Genomic DNA, 20456 nt, shown 5'->3' with positions numbered 1-20456 from the left:
TCTTACAATTGCCCATCTCCATGCGGGAGCTGGATTTGAGCTGTCTGACACTCATGAAATGGCATCTGGTCATGACCAAATCTAGTACAGCATGCTGCATCACCTGCAGCACTTGACAGTGGTGTCAAAGAAATCCTCTTACAGTGTTTTAATTCAATATGGCTGACAGGCCAATTTCCTGACTCATGGCAATAGGCAATTTTGATAACTCTCCTTAAACCAGGCAAGGACTGAATATGTCCCAGTAGCTATCGGAGCAATGCCTTAACAAGGTGTGTAGGAAAGACCCTCAAGCATGTGCTCAATCATCATCTGGTCTGGATATAGGGACCAGGCAGCTCCTTAGCCACCCTCATTGTGGATTCAGATGTTGGTGGACTGTCGACAATCTAACCACTGGAGGCAGGGATCCAGCAGGCTTTCCTACATAACAAACATGTCTAGAGGTATTTTTTTTTTTACATTAGTAAGGAGTATGATACTACTTGGAGCCACCATATTCTCAGTCAGCTACATCAGTGGGGCTTTCGTGGCCATCTCCCCATCTTCAGTCAGTCCTTCCTCTGGAGGTGCCTTTGTAGGTACAGAGTCAGTGACATGCTGTCAGATAGTTTTGTGCAGGAGAATGGTATTCTCCAAGGCAGTGTTTTAAGTGTCAGCTTGTGTTTTATAGCAAGTAACAGTATAACAGCAATTAACAGTATAACATCCATAGTACAGAGTGCTGTCCAGTGCTCCTTCTGTTGCAGTCTTGTACTCCTTCTCCAATACTGCAGTAGTAAGTCGTCAGTTGCAACGTACAGTGAATAGGTTGGAGGAGCGGGCTGCAATGACTGATTTTACATTTTATGCAGAGAAATTGTGTGTGTGTGTGTGTGTGTGTGTGTGTGTGTGTGTGTGTGTGTTCATTTATTGTGCTTGTCATATTTGTAATTCACCTGAATTGTGACTGTGGGACACCATTCTCACTTTTAAAGACTGTGAGGTTTCTCTTAGAAGTGTTTTAACCACAGCTCCTTGGGAGTGGACAGTGTGTGTCTACTCCAGTTTTATAGAGACTTTGTGAGATTGTGGTTCTACTATGGATGCACAGTGTACAGGTCAGTGAGGCCTTCTTACCTGAACGTCATAGATGCAATACACCATGAGGGGACCAGGTTGCCCATGGGTGCTTACAAGACCTGACCCCTAGCCAGGCTCTGTGCTAAGGCTAGTGAACCACTTTACATCTGGCAGCAACTTCTCTTGGTGCATGAAGTGTGGAAATTCTTTATTGGTGGGCATGGCCCAGAGTGATTTTTGATTTAGTGTAGTACAGGAAAGATTTCACTCCAGCTTCTCTTTTTAATATGATATTTTCCGACATTTTAAATGATCTCCACAACTCTATAGCTCTATTTACAGATGAGTCAAAACAGAGGGTCTTGGATGGTTGCTCTGTTGTGTTCTCTGATCATATCCTCAAGATCCAACTGCCTCAAGACTTTACTGTGCTCATTGTAATTATCTGCGATGTTGGGGGCCAGAAACAGATGATATATGCCATCCCTACAAAATTCCACAACTTTTCTGACTCACTGAGTGCCCTTCGGTCTCTACAACATATGCATCCGGTGGATAAAGTAGTTCTGGATATCCAGAACACCTTTCCAACTACGTGGGCTGAGGAAGGAGATGTCTTTCTGCTGGGTGCTGTAGCACATGGGCACTTAAGCAGCCAAGGAGGCATGAGGTACAAAGTTATGCATTGATGGGAAGACAAGCGGCTGGAAATGACAGACAGTAAGCTACGCCTAGTAAAGTCCCCGACGTGGTTGTGGCGTACCTCCTTTGAGCCATGCAGGGGGGATGAGGTCCTTCTTCCTTGTGTTTGCTCGCATACAGATCATTGTGCACCACATTTTACCAGACTGTGGTGTCTTTTTAAACCAGAGCATAGCAGCGGAGTTGCCAACTGATCTACCCTCTGTTATAAGTGACGTCCAAAAAATTTTTGTTAGAGTTTTAAGGTTTTGTGATACATCCAACTTGTTCCCTAAAATTTTAGGCAGATGTTCTTATGTGTTAACAGGATGACTGGCTCACTTATGTTGTTTTTATGTGGTCAGAAAGTCACATTTCTCTATGCTGCTATTTTAGCTCTTCTTTCACATATATTGTTCTACTTTCAGTTTTAGCGTCTTTAAGGTCTTTTCAGCCTGGCATACCCATATTTTTTGTAAGTAATTAACCAGTCTCACAAACTTCCTTATGCTGTTATTTTAGGTCCTCCGCATTTTATTTATGTTTTAATCCCAAGTGTAGCACCTTTCACCATTCCTCCATCGTCTTATGGCGTGTGAGATGGAGTGATTGTGTTGGTAAACACAGGTGAGGTGGTAGTTAGTGAGTGAGTCTCATTTTGTAGATTTCCTACCCACATTGTGACATTGCAACATTTTTAACACTTTTGCTCATATTCGTTTCTTTTAATATGTGTTAGGGCACTAATAACCTTGTTGTCGAGCGTCTGTAAAAACAAAACACACAGTACTTTTATCATCATGTTTGGTGTTCAGCTACATAGAAGGAAAGTCAAAGGTGAAGGTAGTCCCATACTCAAGGAATGAATGTAGTGCAACAGACCTTGGAATCTTGCATCACTATTCAAGGTAAGGTCCTGCAGGAGGTTTTCTATTGCCTTCCTCCAATGTATTGTGAAGTGTCAAGTTCGTATCTATGTTGAGTGTGACAAATTCTTGTACAATGTAGTGTTGGGTTTGTGTTGTTGTGGATGGAGGGTGGGAGAGTGTGGAACCCAGTGCTAACACATAGCATACTCCTCTTAACTACTACCAAGCAGGTCGTCAAGCTTAATGTCCTAATCTTACAGATAAATCACAGTCAACAGTATCACTTGCGTTCGTTTCACACAATGCTGTGGAGAGGTTTGAAATTTAATCCAGGAGATTTGTGCAATGACTTGTGATCAGGAACCTTACACCACCAGCTCTCCTGTTCTTGCCAGCCAAATACTGGCAATGAAAGCTTTCCACTACCACACAGTCAAGTGCCACCACACAGCTGTGCTACCTAGCATATGGTAACAGTTTAAGGAGTACAATTATTGTGGATATTTTAAATCGTTGCTGAAGTAACTTGTGTGCTGTCACACTGCTAAATTTCAATTATTAGTGTTTCATAAATATCCTAATGAATTAATTTGCACAGCTTTGTCATGCAAGTCTTGTTTCATTGTTCTACACACTCATTTTCTCAGATATTATCATTATATGTGTAATTTCAGAATTATCGCCATACAGCACCAAGTTGTTATCAAGGTGTGAAATGCCATGCAGGAAGGTCCTGCAGTGTGAACATGTGTGTGAAGGGACTTGTGGTGCATGTCATCAAGGACGTTTGCATTTGCCATGCCAGCAAAAGTGTGGTCGTGTGCAAATATGTGGGCACAGGTATGTTTATTATGTGGATCATGTTTCTGATTGTTTGATATTAAATATAAAAAACCAATAACTGTACGATATTTGATTAAATGTAGAGTTGAACTTCAGATTCTGGAAGGATAGTTTGTGGAGGGACGAGGCAGACTGGGGGTAAACAAAACTACACTACATTTATTTTACTTTGCCAAGAAGCTGTGGGAGACCTCACAATAATCTTTTTATTTTGTAATTTTCATAAGTTGTAAGCTAAGTGCTGTGGGACAACACTAAAGGGTCTTGGTTTAACTGCAGTTTTTTCGTATGAGAACTATAGATTAGATTAGATTCACTGATTTGTGACATAGCTGTGTGTTCAGTTTCTTTTCTTATTTCTTTACATAAGAGTTGCAAACCTGCAAAAGTTAGCATTCCTAAACTAATGACTGTTTGCACATCTGTCTCTCTGTCTGTCTCTCTCTCTCTCTCTCTCTCTCTCTCTCTCTCTGTCTCTCTCTCTCTCTCTCTCTCGCATGCGCGCCTCTGTGTGTGTGTGTGTGTGTGTGTGTGTGTGTGTGTGTGTGTGTGTGTGTGCGCGCGCCGCACTGCTACCCCACCCCCACCTCTGCGAAGTTTTAACATTATGTTAAGATGTCTGGGAAGGTGAGAGTGTGGCTAGTGGCTACTCATGGAGAGCATTGCAAAAGCTTGAATATGGATCTGATAGCTGTCAGGAAATGGATAAAGAGTTCTTGGTGTTCATGTAATTAGATATTTAGCTTAGAGATTATTTGGAAGGATCAGAGAAGGATGAGGGGAGAGGGACTTGTATAGTGTTATTCTGATGGTCATCTGTTGGGTCGTTGCTCTACTGTTTTCTCTGTTAATGTGAGTAGTGAATGGTTTGTCAAATACACTAGGTCGTTCAAAAGGGTTATCTTTTTGGTTCAGGAGCATATGAGAACCTGGAATTAGGGGAGAAATCACTTCGCATTTGCAGAGCATTTTGGAGATCATCATCACAAACTAACCTCAGAGAAGGAATGAAGATAATCAGATTAAATAATACAACACACTTTCTAACATTGTAAGAAAATTATGGTACAAAAAGCAATACGAAAAAGAAGCCCATTTGAATGACCAAGTTTACATGACAAATAACTCCCGATTCACATTAATTGATTAAATAACACAAAAACAGCCCAACAGATGATTTTCAGAATATTGCCACACAACCCCTTTCCCCTCACTGTGCTCCGATTGCAACCAAATAGCCTCTAAACCAAATATACAATCATTGAAAGACCTAGGACACTTTGCCCACTTACATTGTTGTTCTGCCATATATCACAAGAGAGTTGGAAGATAAGTTGACCTTTGTGGTTAGCATATTTAGAAGAGACTATTGAAAGATGAGTTTTGTTATTTGTGGACCAAGATAATTGACGATGTCTAAAGTGAGGTAGATGTAAAATGCACATTTACAATAGCAAGAATAACTTTTCAGGAAAACTAATTAACATGTGCTGTAAATTTAAGTGTTCAGTTTTCTGAAAGTTTTTGTCTGGGATTGTTGTATTATATGGATGTACTTCCGGACTGACAGGAAGGTTGTGTTTAATTGTACACATCCATGGGCATATAGCAATTTCATGAATTTGACTGCAAGTGTGGGAAAGGATTGGGGGGGGGGGGGGGGGGGGGGATAGAAAAAATTAACAGTGTTAGATCAAGGTTTGATTACAGTAATGAGGTTCAAGTGGATGTAAATTGCGGTACTTATGCAGAGATTATGAGGCAAGTGCAGGATAGACTGGTGGTTACAGCTGTATGAAACCAGTCTTTGGACTGAGTTTGACAACAACAACAACAACAACATCTTCATCATGGCAGGTTTTGAATCCATAATGGTTTAATAATGAAAAAAGTATGACACAAATGTTGTGCATCATAAAGACAAGAAATCATCATTTCATTGCAAAGCCATCTTGTATTTGCATCAAGTTCTGTCATGTTTCATTGTTTTTGTCCGTTGGTGAATACTTCACTTATCTCTTTTTATAAAAATTGTTACTGATTATTCCAGCACCTGTTAGTGTGGCACCTTTGTACATAAAGTGCTCTCAAATAAGATGACAAATTCAACATTTTTTGGCTGTTTCTGAGTTGCTATCTCTCTTAATTAAGAAATCAGCACTATGAATACTTCTCAATCTATGCCGAAACTTGGAAGTTGTTTTTTTTTTTTTTTTTCTCCATGCTGTAGTATTGAGGGAAATATCTTTTTAAATGTGATACCTGGCAGAATGTAAATATTTAGGGATGAAGGTAACAACTCAGCGAATAATGGAAGCATTGAGTCATCAACAGGCTCACAAAAAGGAATGAAAACTTGGCTATCTGTCAGAGAATTCTTTGTTAAGCTAGGACACACACACACACACACACACACACACACACACACACACACACACACACACTACACAGCGCCATCTGAGTACTCGCTGTCACACTGCAGGTTGGCTGAGGTGAGAGGTTTTACCTGCCAAACTGCAGTCCTGACACTTTGTATTCAGCCAGAACAATGTAGCTGTATAGGTGTGTGCTGAAAGTTGTTTTCATCTGAGAGTTAGTGATACTTTTGAAAAGGTGCGTGTCAGCGACTGTGCGATGGAGATATCTTTTTTATAGTTGTTTCTCACATAACACTTCAATCATTAGTTGAATATTAACAAAAACTGGGTATTGTGCTATCGCAAGTAGTATTATATTTTTTCATAATATCTTTGATGAAACCGCTTCCTTTTCACTTGCAGCTGTAATGTTGATTGTGCAAAAAATTGCCCGCCTTGTAACCAGAAGTGTGAATATCGATGCAGGCATTCACGTTGCAGTTTGAGATGTGGTGTTCCTTGTACACCCTGCAGGGTAAGTATTGTATATATAGACACACACATGTTCAGTATGTCCTTGTGTTACAAATGCTCACACACTCACACCATACTATTAAACACCTACAGAGACTGAAATTCTTGACTGAAGTGGAACTAGTTGTCAGGCAGATGTGACTGAAACTTGTATTTGAAGTTAATTTTGTTACACATTAAATGCTTCACGTGATTTTGTAGGTGGTCAAAAATTTTTATGGCTGAATATCTCACTTATTTCTATAATTTAATTTGACAGATAAAAAATCTCACCAAGTGGCTGCAGAAGAACACACACTCAAAAGTGTTAAAGTTTGCAAGCTGGCAGAAAGGGTGAATGGAAAGTAACAAGGATGAAAGAAAAGGACTGGAGAGGTTTAGGAAAAGGGGTAGAGTTCAGAAAAGCCTCCCAGAACCTCTGACTTGGAGTTTGGGCAACTTTTACTAAACTTCACCAGTCCTTTTCCTTCACCCTTCTTCCTTCCCCTTCCACCTTTCTTCCAGAAGGAGGAGCGACTGGCTCCAAAAGCTAGCAAAGTCTTACACCTTTGTATGTGTTCTCCTGCCACCTTTTGGTGAGTAGCTTTTTATCTGTCCAATTACATTATTTTTTCATAAATTGATTATTTTTGTTCACTCATTTCTGTGCTATACTAAGGCTGGTTGATGGATAGTGTAAATCTCGTATCTCTAAAGTATTATATTTATGAATATTTCTTTTGTTTTCAAACTGTGAATATTGACAACAAACTTCGTAAGGGAGTATATGTACAGTGAAGCTGTTGTCAGTATTCTGTTTAAAGAGCTGTGTATGTGAGGTTCTAGAGGGATGCCACATATTGTCGTTACTATACACTTCTGTGCAACAAACACTGTTTTCCTCAGTGATGTGTAACCTTAATATATGATGTCGTAAGACATTAGTAAATGACAGTACGAAAAATTGTTATAACGTCAAGTTTAACACACATATTTCGGAACAACACAACACATATAAGTCACAGAGTAAGTTGACAAGTAAGACATGTGTACTCGTTAGCATTCGAATGAGCACTGAGTCCCAGTCTAGCGGCCGCTGCTCGGCTGGCCGCTTAGGTGGCGCAGCTGCTGTATGGCTGGCAGACAGCGCCGCACGTAGAGGACGCGCGTAATTGCGCGGCGGCACTTTGAATGATCGGCGAGTTACAACACTTTTCCCCCCTTTGAAATTGTTGCACTGGTCTTAATGGAGGTGTCCTGGAGATGGCTAACGTCCATAGGCATTGTTTGACTCGCCCTAAAGTCTCGAGGAGGAGGCTTCCCGTACGGACGGAAGTGTCCCCGATGATAACGGGTCGAGATGACAGGAGACGTAGGGGTCGAATCTGCTGGGGCCCCATGCACCAATCTGCCCGTTGCAGCAAGTACAGTTGATATGACAGGAGACATGGGCGATGTGTCGGTGTCCGTTGTAGGAGGAGGCGAGTAGATTTGCTCTGACAGAGGATGGTCATCCGGTTCCTGCATGGGCACGTCTCCTGGTGTCGTCCATTCTTGTGCTGGCATCGCGATGATGGTGAGAGGGCTGCGTTGTGAGTATTGAGAGATGCCAAGACCCCGAGCGTCGGGTAGAGCCAAAGGTGGTGTAGCGGCGTTCGGAACAGGCTTTGCTGGCACACGAGGCCGAAGCTGGTCCGAATGACGCACTGCAACACCCGTGTCCGTCTGGATTTCATACAGGCGTCTGCCACGGTGTCTTAAGATGCGGCCCGGGCTCCATTTTGGCCGCCTGCCATATCCCTGTACCCAGACGAGGTCGTCGGCGGTGAACCGGCCAAGTGAAGGCACCCGCGGCCGGGAGGTGGAAGGCCGCAGAAGATGAAGTAGCATGCGGGGCTGTCGGCCATGTAAGAGCTCAGCCGGGCAGTGGTCGCCCATGGGGGTGAAACTGTAAGATGCCAGAAACTGGAGAAGCGCATCATCAGCAGCAGAAGAAGTCAGAAGTTTCCGCATATGAGCCTTAAATGCGCGGACCAGTCGTTCAGCCTCACCGTGGGATTGTGGATGGAACGGCGAGGCCGTGACATGCATAACGCCGTGACGAGCACAAAAATCCGCAAATTCGGATGAGGCAAATTGCGGACCATTATCAGTAACAAGAGTAGAGGGGAGGCCTTCCAAAGAAAAAATTCGGGCGAGAGCACTGGTGGTTGCTGCGGTGGTAGGCGACGTGCAACGGACAATGAAAGGAAAGTTAGAGTCGGTGTCAATAACGAGAAGCCAATAAGTACCTAAAAAAGGTCCTGCGAAGTCAGCATGAATGCGCTCCCAGGGCTTCTCAGGCGAAGGCCACGGTGACAAAGATGACTTCGGGGCAGCGGCCTGTGATGCACAAGGGCCGCAGGCAGCGACCATGTGTGCTATTTCAGAGTCGATGCCAGGCCAGTACACATGACGGCGCGCCAGAGATTTTGTGCGAGACACACCCCAGTGCCCTTGGTGAAGGAGGCGCAAGACCGAAGCACGCAAAGACGCAGTTACCACAACACGCGGCGAAGCATTGTCAGTGGAGAGGAGGATAACACCATCCCTAGCCTTGAGGCGGGTAGCGCAAGGTGTAGTAGTTCCGCAACAGATCAGAAGTCTTAGCGGACGGGCGATCCGGCCAACCCTTCTGAAAACAGTGTAAAACCCGGGAGAGGGTAGGGTCAGAACCCGTAGCAGCTGCCAGCCTGTCCCCAGTAATGGGGAACCTGTCCACAACCCGCTGCTCGGCAACATCCAGGTGGAAAGACAGAAGTTCATCCCTATCGAATGCCTAATCAAGACCCATGGGAAGGCGAGACAGAGCATCAGCATTTGCATGTTGAGCCGTTGGTCGGAAATGAATCTCGTAATTGAAACGAGACAAGTAAAGAGCCCAACGCTGGAGGCGGTGTGCAGCCTTGTCGGGAAATGACGTTGATGGATGAAACAAAGAAACAAGTGGTTTGTGATCTGTAACAAGATGAAATTTTGAGCCATAGAGAAAAACACCAAACTTATGAAGAGCATAAATGATGGCCAAAGCTTCTTTCTCAATTTGAGAATACTTTTGTTGGGCATCCGTGAGCGTTTTGGAGGCATAAGCAATAGGTTGTTCCGAACCGTCAGAAAAACGGTGCGCAGGGACTGCACCGACCCCGTATTGAGAGGCGTCTGTGGCAAGAACAAGATGTTGGCCAGGTCGATAAGTATCAAGGCACAGGGCCTGTTTCAGCATAGTCTTCAATTTCTGGAAAGCCGCATCACATGACGCGGACCAGTGAAAAGGCACGTTTTTATGCAACAGGCGATGCAACGGCTGAGCCACCGAAGCCGCAGACGGTAAAAACTTGTGATAGTATGCTATTTTCCCCAAGAAGGCCTGCAGTTCCTTAACAGATGTAGGGCGAGGAAGGGCATCGATCGCGGCGACAGTTTATTGAAGTGGACGAATACCATCCCTAGAGAGTTGAAACCCCAAGTATGTGATAGATGCCTGAAAAAATTGTGATTTCTGAAGATTACAGTTAAGACCAGCAGTCTGTAAGACATGAAAAAGTGTGCGGAGATTTTGAAGATGTTCTTCAGTGGTGGAGCCAGTGACAACAATGTCGTCCATGTAATTAATACACCCAGGGACAGGGAGCAATAATTGTTCCAAGAATCGCTGAAAGAGAGCAGGGGCGCTAGCAACCCCGAATGGCAAGTGTTGGTATTGATAGAGGCCGAAAGGCGTGTTAAGGACCAGAAACTGCCGGGAAGCAGTGTCGAGAGGAAGTTGATGATAAGCTTCTGACAGGTCAATTTTAGAAAAATACTGGCCTCCAGCAAGTTTAGTGAACAGTTCTTCAGGACGGGGCATAGGGTAAGTGTCGATGAGGCATTGAGCATTTACAGTGGCTTTGAAATCGCCACAGAGACGAATATCACCATTTGGCTTAGCAACGACAACGACAGGAGAGGACCACTCACTGGAAGTGACAGGAAGCAAGACCCCTGAAGTAGTGAGACGATCCAACTCCCGTTTTACCCGATCACGAAGGGCCACAGGAATGGGCCGAGCCCGAAAAAACTTAGGCCGAGCAGTGGGTTTGAGCGTGATATGAGCTTCAAAGTTGTTTGCAAGGCCTAACCCAGGAGAAAAAGGGGACGAAAATGTCGTCGATAAGGAATCCAGGTGAGCATAAGGAATAGCATCAGAGACAATATTGACAGAGTCATCTATGGAGAACCCAAAAACGCGAAAGGCATCGAAACCAAAAAGATTTTCGGCGTTGCTGTGGTCGACCACAAATATGGGAACAGTGCGAACGACGGATTTGTAAGATACCTCAGCATTAAACTGTCCCAAGAGAGAAATCTTCTGTTTATTGTACGTCCGTAATTGCCAAGTGACAGGTGACAGGAGTGGAGAATCCAACTGAAGATATGTCTGAGAATTAATTATAGTGGCAGCAGAACCGGTATCCACTTGCATGCGAACATCTCGACCCAGGATTTGGACAGTGAGGAATAACTTCCCTGAAAGCGAAGAAGTGCAATTGACAGACAACACAGAATCAGAATCAGCGTCATATTCATGAACATCATTTATGCGGTCGGATTTGCAAACGGAAGGCACATGACCTTTCTTTTTGCAATTGTGACACGCAGCCCAACGTTGGGGACAATCCTCGCGTAAATGTTTCGTAAAACACCGCGGACATGAAGGAAGTTGCCGGGGGTTTTGCTGCAGTTTCTTAGCGGGTTGTTTACGGCTAGGCCGAGGCTGCGTGTGGGAGCGCACGTCGGCTGGCGGGGATGCGCCGCACGCGTCGTCAACAGCGCCCAGAGGTTGTATTTCCCCGACTTCACCCCACGCCTCTATTTGCGCTCCAGCTGCGCGAGAAATTTCAAAAGACTGCGCAATGGAAAGAACTTCATCTAGAGTTGGATTCGCCAACTGAAGGGCACGTTGCCGAACTTCTTTGTTGGGCGCCGACCGGATAATAGCATCCCGTACCATGGAATCGGCATAGGATTCTTTGTGAACGTCAGTAACAAATTGACACTTTCGACTGATGCTGTGAAGTTCAGCAGCCCAAGCGCGATAGAATTGATGTGGCTGTTTTTGACAACGATAAAAGGCAACACGAGAGACTACCACATGCGTTTGCTTCTGAAAATATACAGACAGAAGTGAGCACATTTCAGCAAAGGACAAAGACGCAGGGTCCTTCAAAGGAGCCAATTGCGACAACAACTGATACATTTGAGGTGAAATCCATGAAAGGAACAGAGACTTACATGGTTGTGACATGAAATGCCAAGAAGTGCTGTTGAAGACGTTTTTCATAATCAGACCAGTCTTCCGCCATCTCGTCGTAAGGAGGAAAAGGTGGCATAGCCAATAACGAGAAACGCCCCGCATTTGACGCCGCAACAAAATTGCGAATCGCCGCTGTTAGAAGCGTTTGCTGTTCAAGGAGATTTTGCAATAGTTGCTCAACAGTAGCCATGGAACCCTGTGAGTCAACGGTGAAAAGGAAAAATCCCATCTTCGTCGCCAATTGTTATAACGTCAAGTTTAACACATATATTTCGGAACGACACAACACATATAAGTCACAGAGTAAGTTGACAAGTAAGACATGTGTACACGTTAGCATTCGAATGAGCACCGAGTCCCAGTCTAGCGGCCGCTGCTCAGCTGGCCGCTTAGGTGGTGCAGCTGCTGCATGGCTGGCAGACAGCGCTGCACGTAGATGACGCGCGTAATTGTGCGGCGGCACTTTGAATGATCGGCGAGTCACAACAAAAATAAGTCAATTTTTTGACATTTAAGTTGCAGAGCTAAGACGAGAACTGTTACATGTGACATCTAGTCCATGGTCTTATCAATATAAACACTCAAGAATTTAGTATGTTTGTATTGATTTGTCCTCACACATCAGATGATGCAGTTAAACCTTGCGCAATACTGAATTGCATGTATCACATTTTTATTTAAATTTTTCAACAACTCATTTGCGGGGAACCAGTCATTAATTTTCAGTAACAAGTTATTAGCACTTCAGTTGCTGAAGTTACTCCATTAGACTTAATTATGATACTTGCATCATCAGTACAGCTAACTATTTCTGCATCTTGGATATATAACAGAACAAGAGTGGACCCAGCATTGATCCCTGTGGTACATCTGTTGTGATTATTCCCCATTCTGAAGATGCTGTACCATTCTGTCTGTTTCTGTAGTGTTGTTTTGAAAATGGTTTCACTTACAAATGTTATTTCTGATTATGTAACTGTTTTGTAGTGTTTTAATGTGTGACTGTTGAGAGGCATTTTTGCTATGTTCTTAGTCACAGTATATTGTGCTTTGGTCCATTTATTAATTCTGTTAAGCCTCATAGGATTCATTGAGTTTATGTGTTTTGAATTCTTCCAAAATTGACTTTCTGTGCTACTTCCTGTAGTGACTTAACTTGTCAGGTGTTATGATTGTTGTTGAACCAGAGAGAAAGACCATCAGTGAAACCGAGACAGTTTAAATTTATATCGTCTTTGAGTCTTCAGTTTTGGTAGTGTTCGAGATTAACCTTGTACTGTTCTCTCATCGTTCGTTATGTCCCAGGAAGAATAGTCAGTATTCAGAGGTATGAAATAAATTATCATTCAAAGCAAAATAACATCTAGTAAACATTGGTCTCTAAAATTCGTACACTAAGAGCTATGAGAACTTGTTCAGATGAAAAGATCTATTTCACAGTAGCAGAAATGAAAAACTGCAGTTAGCTCTTAATGTAAGTATTTTAAAGTCCTGTTTACTAGACTCTTTTGGTTCAAATGCAGTCTCCCTGTCTTAAACCATCATATATGGGTAATGACTCAGAAAGTTCCCCTCTGAACTTGACTTCAGATTCATTCAGATTTAGTGTTGGTTGAGCTGAGTACTCAATTTGATTATAATTTGGTTGTAGTCCAAAATTTTGAAGGACTGTTAACACAGTCACATGCCTTCTTAAAGATCTACGAAGGATATTGCAAGAGACATATTTTGTTTCCTGTACCATGCCATGACTAATTTGAAAGTGATGATTGGTTCTGCGTGCTTCTTCAGGGTCTGAAATCTCCCTGTTATTCGCCTAATTGTTGTTTAAATCAGCTATTTAAAAATCTTGTTTGTGTGATCCAAGAAACATTTATTTCTGTATTATTCGGACAGCTGTTATCTCATTTTTTGTCGAGTGAGTAGAGTATTACTGTGGTCCAGTGTTCACCAAGTTTCTCTGCTGCTCAGTGTGTTCAGGTTTGATCTGTAATGATGTGCTTATGTTAATTTTAAAAAAAAAATGCTTCATAGTTTAAAAGTATATCAAATGCTTTTGCCAAGATGGCAGCATTTTTCTTGGTAGTCTGTGTCATTTATCTGTCCTCACTTTTCAGCATTAATGTAGTGATGGTGTATTTCTGTAGTTGTCTTCCACAGGTCTGACAGTAGTGTCTGGAATTGGTTTTACGGTTTTCATTTGTTGAATTGATGAGATCTTTCTGATGTTGTCCCTTAAATTGTGTGATAATTTTAGTGATTTTTTTTTTCATTATTTTTGTGGTAGATGACTTTTTCTTCTACTTTGTGGGTTTGAAATATTAACCATACAAATCGTCCTTTTTCATGATTTTTATCACATTCAGAACTCATCTTTTCTTGGTTGGTTTTCAGTTTCTTCTTCTTCTCCTCTATGTAGTGGACTGAAAACAATATATATTTCTCTTAGTATTTTAATGATGTAGATTTATCTGGGAAAAATTTTATCTGTTCATATGTGATCTGACTCCCATTCCCTTTCCTCCAGACAGGATGTTTTGAATTTGGTTTGGCTTCCTTTTGAAGTACGTGGAGTAAGAGATGAGGTTGTGGTGTCACAAGTCTTTGGCCATTGCTGTTGGTATGTTTATCTAGAGTCCATTTCCCAGTTATATCTCAGTTATTTTTTTCTCCTCCTAGTTGGGCATTGAGTTGCCCTAATAGGATATTAACATTGTTTTTCCTTACTCGGGTTACTTCTGCTTGAGGAGCAATAATTTCTTTATTCTTTTATTATAAGCTTATTGTACAGATGTAAATCATTTACAGGTGTATTTTCCATCATTTGTTTTTGAAATAACAATTTATTTTCTTTAAATTTGCAGACCATTGGTAACAAAGTTATAAAGCTTTTGAAACCAGTTGAGCATTTATGACTCAGTTATAAACTTTTGAAACCAGTCTGCTAATAAATTTCAAGACTGTGTTGGTTGAATAGAAAGTAAATGCACTACTGAGCCATTTTGTGTATCAAAAAGTGTCACATTCAGACCTATTATCTCAATGGTTGTAGCTGTCACCTTTCAACTCAGCTGAACACCCCAATCCATGGAGCCAGGGCTGCTTCAGATAAGCAACACTTTGGCTTCGAGATCAGACATCCGATGACAGTGTTCAGTAGAAGCAGGTGCTCAGTGATATTAGATCAGCAGTGTCGGGGAAATCAATATGTGTGCCATTCAACATAGCCAGAAGAACCAACACAAAGTGCGGTTTTCATTCTGTGGTGCAACAACCAGTAACACAGGTAAAGTCGTAAACAGGCAAGGAATCAGATCAGTCTTTGGCTCACCTAGGAAAATTAAGGAAATGTTGTGACATGTTAAAGATAATATTGGCCTGAGAGTATGAGGGATTTATATGTTCCCTCTGAATGTGACAGCAGCTACTGGGAGCAGTCTGTAGACTATTTTCAATCTCTATAGACTATTTTCAATCACTGTGTCATCTTAGCTACCGGAACAGCCTGTTAAAGAAACGCAGTCTACAGACTGCTCCCAGTAGCTGCTGTCACATTCAGAGGGAACATATAAATCCCTCATACTCTCAGGCCAATATTATCTTTAACATGTCAAAATCTTCAACAAAAAAACTGACCACACATCTAGCAACGCATGGAAGAATGCAGTTGCTCAAGAAAGAGTGCAGAGAAAGGTTTACTGTAGTTTACTACACATTGTGACTGATGGCATTGCAAGTGATACACGACAAAGAACACTAACATAGTCTATGGATGTAGACAGCACCATTTCCATGATGTCATAATGATACAATCCAGTTGATCAGATGCCATCCTTTGGGTATCAAAGTGGATACCTGGCCAGTCTCAAGACAGTTGGTCTTAATCTAACTGTGATTCAGGCAATCATCGAAACAATGGTATTTTATTCCAAATTTGATGCAGCAAGTAACCAAGAACTTTTGATCATACCTTTTGTTTACTTATTGGATTCAGGGGGGTCATGTTTCTAGTTCTTTGCATAAAGAACTATCTACATACTGAGACAAATTATGACAAATCTGGCAGATCAATAGAATATGTTATATGTAACTACCATTCCTGTGTAACTGATCTGTGCTGCATGTAATTTAGCATAGTGATCCGCATCATTGGCTAGCATGCTGCAGGTCACCAGGAGATTATTGAAGCAGAAGCTAATAACCTAGAAACGTATTTGGTTCAAGGGGAAATGCTTATATCAGAACATTACTCCAAAAATATGTCAGCATTAAATCAAAGTGTACTTACCAAGCTACAATGAAGGCTATCAAGAGCAGTGAATGAATGTGGAGCAGAGAATCCATGTTAACTTTTAAGTTCACGTTTAAAAGTTTGTCACATGCTTACTATGACCATTATTCATCCTGTGCTAGTTCGACAGTTTTGATTGCAATATTCCAAAGAGGAAAATTCTTTCAGTTAACAAAAGAAAAACTGTCAACAGCACCTAGTCAAAATCGGCAGCTTGCTGATTGAATTACGAACTTATGAAATATAATAGTTACTATGGATGAGCTCAGAGTGTTAAATAAAAGTATTATATATGCTTCACCATCCATAATCTCTGAGAAACAGCTAAATGTGCTAAAAGTAGATCATGAGCAGATATTAGGTGTTTCAAGGAAACATTTTTTAGGCTACAACTTAAAAACTGCTGCTGATGCTGCTAGTGATGAACTTGCATTGGATGAAGTTAGTACGTTAAACAAGTATAAGAAGAAAATAATTTCCAACAATGTTATTGCCAGAGCTGAAAAATCAAGCAGTTTAGTTCATTGGAACGAAAGTGATTATATTGTCAAAGTGAACCAGTTCCTTGATAGTTGTTCTTAAGGATAGGCAAATGGGGAAATGGAGGTGCTGTATGTGTTGCAGTAGACAAAAAACTCAAATGCACTGAATTGAAGCTGCTTGTGAGATTGTTTGGTCAAGACTCTGTATCAGGGGTGGGGATAAAATGGTAATTCAGACCTTCTATCGCCCAGCAGACTCGTCTCTTGATGTAATCAGAAACTTTAGAGAAAACCGCAGTTCACATGTACGTAAGTTCCCAATCCTATTAGACATCCTGCAAAACTTTACTAAATGCCTTCTCTGAAAACTACCTAGAACAGATGGTTAGAGACCCTACTCATGATGGAAATATATTGAATCTATTGGCAACAAATAGATCTGACCTCTTTGAGGATGTCCGCATTGAAACTGGTATCAGTGACTGCAAGGCAGTTGTGACAACAATGAGTACCAAAGTACAAAGGACAAATAGAACAAGCAGAAAGATATAGACTAAAGAGCCAAAGAAACTGGTACACCTGCCTAATACCCTGTAGGGCCCCCGTGAACACACAGAAGTGCTGCAACATGATGTAGCATGGACTTGAATAAAGTTTGAAGTAGTGCTGGAAGGAATTGACACCATGAATCCCGCAGGGCTGTCCATAAATCCATAAGAGTACGAGGGGGTGGAGATCTCTTCTGAACAGCACCTTCCAAGGCATCCCAGATATGCTAAATAATGTTCATGTCTGGGGAGTTTTGTGGGCCAGTGGAAGTGCATAAACTCAGAAGAGTGTTCCGGAAGCCATTCTGTAGCAATTCTGGATTTGTGGGGTGTCACATTGTCCTGCTGGAATTACCAAAGTCCATCGGAATGCGAAATGCACTTGAATGGATGCAGGTGATCAGAAGGGATGCTTACATATGTGTCATCTGTCAGAGTCGTGTATAGATGTATCTCGAATCCCATATCACTCCAGCTGCACACGCCCTACACCATACAGAGCCCCCAGCAGCTTGAACAGTCCCCTTCTGACATGCAGGGTCCCTGGATTCATGAGGTTGTTTCCATACCCATACACGTCCATCCACTCGATACAATTTGAAACAAGACTTGTCTGATCAGACAACATGTTTTCAGTCATCAACAGCCCAATGTCAGTGTTGGCGGGTCCAGGCGAGGCGTAAACTTTGTGTCGTGCAATCATCAAGGGTACACAAGTGGGCCTTCAGCTCTGAAAGCCCATATTGGTGATGTTTAGTTGAATGGTTCACACACTGACACTTGTTGAGGGCCCAGCATTGAAATCTGCAACAATTTGCAGAAGGATTGCCCTTCTGTCACATTCAATGATTCTGTTCAGTCATCGTAGGTCCCGTTCTTGCAGGATCTTTTTCCGACCACAGCGATGTCGGAGATTTGATGTTCTACCAGATTCTGGATATTCACAGTACACTCGTGAAATGGTTGTATGGGAAGATCCCCACTTCATCGTTACCTCGGAGATGCTGTGTCCCATTGCTCACGTACCGACTATTAACACCACATTCAAACTCGCTCATATACTGATAACCTGCCATTGTAGCAGCAGTAACCGATCTGTCGACTGCACCAGACATTTGTTGTCTTATATAGGCGTTGCTGATCGCAGCACTGTATTCTGCCTGTTTACATATCTCTGTATTTGAATACTCGCGTTTATACCAGTTTCTTTGACAGTTCAGTGTTTACATCCAATAAACTAGATAAAAAATCAGTAATGTCTTATCTCAATGAGGAACTTGAAATTTAGCACAGGTCAGGAGCATTTAGAGGAAGTCTGGCTCAAGTTCAAAAAAGTAGCTGACCTCACACAGTATAGATATGTACCCAGTAGAACAGTTCGAAATGGGAGGGAACCTCCATGGTATACTGTCACTGTGATGAAACTTCTAAAAAAAACAGATATTATTGCATAATAGGTGTAAAACAAAGCATAGGGCTATAGATAGAGATATGCTGAATGAAACACGTTTGGATGTCAAGAGAGCAATGGGAGATGCTTTCAATGACTACAGTAGCAGAATATGGTCATTATGACGTTTCACAAAATCCAAAGAAATCTGGTCGCATGTAAAGGCTGTCAGCGGTAACAAAGTTAGTGTCCAGTCTCTTGTGATGAGACAGGAACTGAAATTGAGGGTATCAAAGCAAAAGCTGAAATGCTTACTTCCATTTTCAAATGTTTCTTAACAAAGGAAGACCCTGGAGAATTGTCCCAGTTTAATCCTTGTACCACTGAAAAAATGAATGAAATTGGTATTAGTCTCAGTGGTACAGAAAAACAAGAGAAATTGTTAAAATTGAACAAAGCTCCAGGGCCAATGGAATCCCTGTCAGATTCTATAATCACTTTGTGGCTGAGTTAGCCCTCTTCTCACTACAATCTATCATAGATCCCTCAAGCAGAAAACAGTACTTAGTTCTTGGAAAAAGGCACAGGTCACAACCAAACTATCGTCCAGTATCCTTGACAGTGATTTGTTGTAGAACTGTAGAACATATTCTAAGCTCAAACACAATGAGTTACCTTGAACAAAATGACCTCCTCAATGCCAACCAACATGGATCTAGAAAATGTTGGTCATGTGAAACCTAATTTGCGCTTTTCTCACATGACATATGGAAAACTTTGGATCAAGGTAACGAGGTGGATGCAGTGTTTCTTGATTTCCAAAAAGCATTTGACTCGGTACCACACTATGCTTATTGTCAAAAGTACAATCATATGGGTATCAAGTGAAATTAGTGACTGGATTGAGGACTTTTTGGTAGGGAGGACACAGCATGTTATCTTGGATGAGGAGTCATCGTCAGATGTAGAAGTAACTTTTGGTGTGCCGCAGGGAAGTGTGTTATGACCCTTGCTGTTAGTGTTGTATATTAATTACCTTGCAGACGATATTAATAGTAAAATCAGTTATCTATAATGAGGTAATATCTGATAGTTGCTGCTTAAATATTCGGTCAGATCTTGATAATATTTAAAACTGGTACAGAGATTGGCAACTTGCTTTAAATGTTCAGAAATGTGAAATTGTGCACTTCAAAAAACGAAAAAGTGTAGTATCCTATGACTATAATATGACTGAGTCACTGTTGGAATCAGCCGACTCGTACAAGTTGCTGGGTGTAACGCTTTGTAGGGATGTGAAATGCAGTGATCACATATGTTCAGTTGTAGGTAAACCAGTTGGTAAACTTCGGTGTATTGGTAGTGTACTGGGGAAGTGCAATCAGTCTACAAGGGAGATTGCTTCAAATCACTCATGTGACTCATCATAGAATGTTGCTCAGATGTGTGGGATCCATACCAGATAGGACTAACAGAGGATGTTGAACATATACAGAGAGAGGCAGTATGAATGGTCATAGGTTTTGTTTAAGCCATGGGAGAGTGTTAAAAAGATGCTGAAGAAACTGAATGGTGGATTCTTGAAGACACAAGAGAAAGGCTGTTAACAATGTTTCAAGAACCAGCTTTAAATGATTACTCTAGGGATGTGCTATAACACCCAAGGTATCACTCACACAGGTATCGTGAGGATAAGATCAGAAAAATTACTGCACACACAGAGGCATTCAAACAATCATGCTTCCCACACTCCATATGTGAATGGAACAGGAAGTAACCCTAATAACTGGTACAATGGGGCATATCCTCTGCCATGTGCCTCATGTTGGTTTGTAGAGTATAGATGTAGATGTAGACATAATTGATATTATTTAAGTGTTTGTAAAACAGAATTACTTCTAGTGTCAGACTAGTACTGCAGTCAATCTGAAGGCCTAGTTATAGGATCACCTCAGTTCAATACTATCTGAAATTTTCATAGACGATTTTATACCATTTTTCTCACAGAGAGCCATAGAATTGCACAGTTAGTAGCTGGTTCAGACTGCTACAAAATTTGAATTAACAGTATGAGAAAATTTGGTTCAC

General features: G+C 41.8%; 1 protein-coding gene across 1 annotated transcript in view; it reads left to right on the top strand.

Moving 5' to 3' along the window:
• Positions 1–20456, top strand: part of LOC124595650 (NFX1-type zinc finger-containing protein 1-like) — a 279353-nt gene that overhangs the window by 223312 nt on the left and 35585 nt on the right. The window contains exons 12-13 of the mRNA XM_047134490.1: positions 3287–3452; positions 6236–6347. Coding sequence (XP_046990446.1) covers positions 3287–3452; positions 6236–6347 — 278 coding nt within the window. The remainder of the gene's footprint in view (positions 1–3286; positions 3453–6235; positions 6348–20456) is intronic.

Source organism: Schistocerca americana, chromosome 2 (assembly GCF_021461395.2).
Source record: "Schistocerca americana isolate TAMUIC-IGC-003095 chromosome 2, iqSchAmer2.1, whole genome shotgun sequence".
Lineage (NCBI taxonomy): Eukaryota > Metazoa > Arthropoda > Insecta > Orthoptera > Acrididae > Schistocerca > Schistocerca americana.
This window is presented reverse-complemented; position numbering and strand designations above follow the sequence as displayed.